Source organism: Anolis sagrei, chromosome 12 (genome assembly GCF_037176765.1).
Source record: "Anolis sagrei isolate rAnoSag1 chromosome 12, rAnoSag1.mat, whole genome shotgun sequence".
NCBI lineage: Eukaryota > Metazoa > Chordata > Lepidosauria > Squamata > Dactyloidae > Anolis > Anolis sagrei.
In genome coordinates, this window is record NC_090032.1 from 20,620,109 (window position 1) to 20,622,609 (window position 2,501).

General features: G+C 50.1%; 1 protein-coding gene across 1 annotated transcript in view; it reads left to right on the plus strand.

The window, feature by feature from the left end:
• Window positions 1–387: 387 nt before the first annotated feature.
• LOC132764558 (solute carrier family 22 member 6-A-like) overlaps window positions 388–2,501 on the plus strand; it is a 20,706-nt gene continuing 18,592 nt past the window's right edge. Inside the window, exon 1 of the mRNA XM_067472622.1 lies at window positions 388–762. Within this exon, the coding sequence (XP_067328723.1) occupies window positions 388–762 (375 nt within the window). The remainder of the gene's footprint in view (window positions 763–2,501) is intronic.

Consider the following 2,501-nt stretch of genomic DNA (forward strand, 5'->3'; position numbering starts at 1 on the left):
GCTTGTTATGACTCGTATCAGCGCTTCAGTACCCGCATCCGCTTGTTATGACTCGTATCCGCGATTCAGTACCTGCATCCGCTTATTATGACTCCGTATCCGCGGTTCAGTACTAGTATCCGCGGTTGCTTTAAATTGCTCGATTTCACCTATGCCGTATTAATATCCTTTGGCAGAAAAGAAACCCTTGGCTACTCCTTGGTTGTCTGCTTCGTGTTCCTCCTTGACCCAATTTTCTCTCATCCACCCCTGCCCCTTGGAGGAAGGAGGGCACCCTCTTCAACTCATTGGCCTAGTCATGGAGAGTCATTCATTAACCCCGTTCCAATTCCTTGATGGGCATAAAAAGGGAAGTGCCACTGGGGCCAAAACCCAGGCCGTTCCACGATGCCACGCCGAATGTCCTTGTGTCCGGGCCCCACTGTGGCCCCCGTCCCTTTCGGGGACCTCCTGGAAGAAGTGGGCAGCACTGGACTCTTCCAGCTTTTCTCCACCGTCCTGCTTTCCATTCCAGTTTTGCTTCTCGCCAGCCATAACTTGATCCAGAATTTCAGCGCTGCTTCGCCGGAGCATCGCTGCCACTCGGTTCGGCTCAACGCCTCCCTTTTCGGGCACCCGGTGCCCATTGGTCAAGACTCGCAGCCAGATATTTGCCAAAGCTCTGCTTTAAGGCCATCTTCTCCGAATGCCAATGGATCCACGCCGTGCCAAAACGGATGGGAATATGACCGCAGCATCTTCACCTCCACCATTGTGACCGAGGTAGGATTATTCCCATTGAATTCTATTGTTGGGCCATCTAGAAAGGTAAAGGTTTCCCCTTGTGTGCGACTCTGGGGCTCCATTTCTAAGCCAAAGAGCCGGCGTTGTCCATAGACGCCTCCAAATTCATGACTGCACCTTCCCGCCGAAGCGGTACCTTTTGATCTACTCACATTTGCATGTTTTCTAAACTGCTAGGTGGGCAGGAGCTGGGGTGAACGGTGGGAACTCATTCCACTCCCAGGATTCAAACAGCCCACCTTTCGGTCAGCAACTTCAGCAGCTTAGCAGTTACCCTCCCTCTGAAGTGGTACCTATTGAGCTACTCACATTTGAACTGCTAGGTGGGCAGGAGCTGGGGTGAACGGCGGGAACTCATTCCACTCCCGGGATTCGAACAGCCCACCTTTCGGTCAGCAAGTTCAGCAGCTCAGCAGTTACCCTCCCTCTGAAGTGGTACCTATTGAGCTACTCACATTTGAACTGCTAGGTGGGCAGGAGCTGGGGCGAACGGCGGGAACTCATTCCACTCCCGGGATTCGAACAGCCATCCTTTCAGTCGGCAAGTTCAGCAGCTCAGCAGTTACCCTCCCTCTGAAGTGGTACCTATTGATCTATTCACGTTTGAACTGCTAGGTTGGCAGGAGCTGGGGCGAACGGCGGGAACTCATTCCACTCCCAGGATTCAAACAGCTCACCTTTCGGTCAGCAAGTTCAGCAGCTCAGCAGTTATCCTCCTTCCGAAGTGGTACCTATTGAGCTACTCACATTTGAACTGCTAGGTGGGCAGGAGCTGGGGCGAACGGCGGGAACTCAGTCCACTCCCAGGATTCGAACTCCTAACCTTTCGGTCAGCAAGTTCAGGAGTTCTGCGGAAGAAGCTGGGCCTAACAGCTGGAGCTCACTCCCCAACTTTTCGGTCAGCAAGTTCCACAGCTCAGCAGTTTAATCTGCTGCGCCACCACGGCCTCATTGGGCCATCTAGTCTAACCCAATTGTGCTAATCAGGAAGACAAAATCTAAGCCCTTCTGACAGATGGCCATCCAATACCTCTCCCTCTCCGGAGCCCTTCCATGCATATAGGGAGTTGTAGTTTCACAAGTTTTCCTTGTCCAAGAGTGCTGGCAACTCACCAAACCACAACTCCCAGTATCCCATAGCATCGACCCATGGCAGTTCAAGTGTGGTCACACTATATTTGCTCTATTGTGTAGATGCATAATAATAATAATAATAATAATAATAATAATAATAATAATATACTTTATTTATATTCCACTCTATCTCCCTGAAGGGACTCAGAGCGGATTACAGAATACATATATCTGCCCTGAGCCCTTCTAGGGAGATAGGGTGGAATATAAATAAAGTTTTATTTATATCATCATCATTATCATCATCATTATATGTTATTATTATATTATATTAGTATACAGTATAATAATATGAGCCCCTGGTGCACACAAAACTGCACTCCTTTGAACCGCGGATACGGGGACCTGATGGTTTTCCGTATCCACGGTTCAAAAGTCCCCGTATCCGCAAGTCAACGGATCACTTCAAAATCAGGAGGCCCCCGGTGGCGCAGTGGGTTAAACCCCTGTGCCAGCAGGACTGAAGACCGACAGGTTGCAGGTTCGAATCCGGGGAGAGGCGGATGAGCTCCCTCTATAAGCTCCAGCTCCTCTTGTGGGGACATGAGAGAAGCCTTCCACAAGGATAATAAAACAAGGATAAT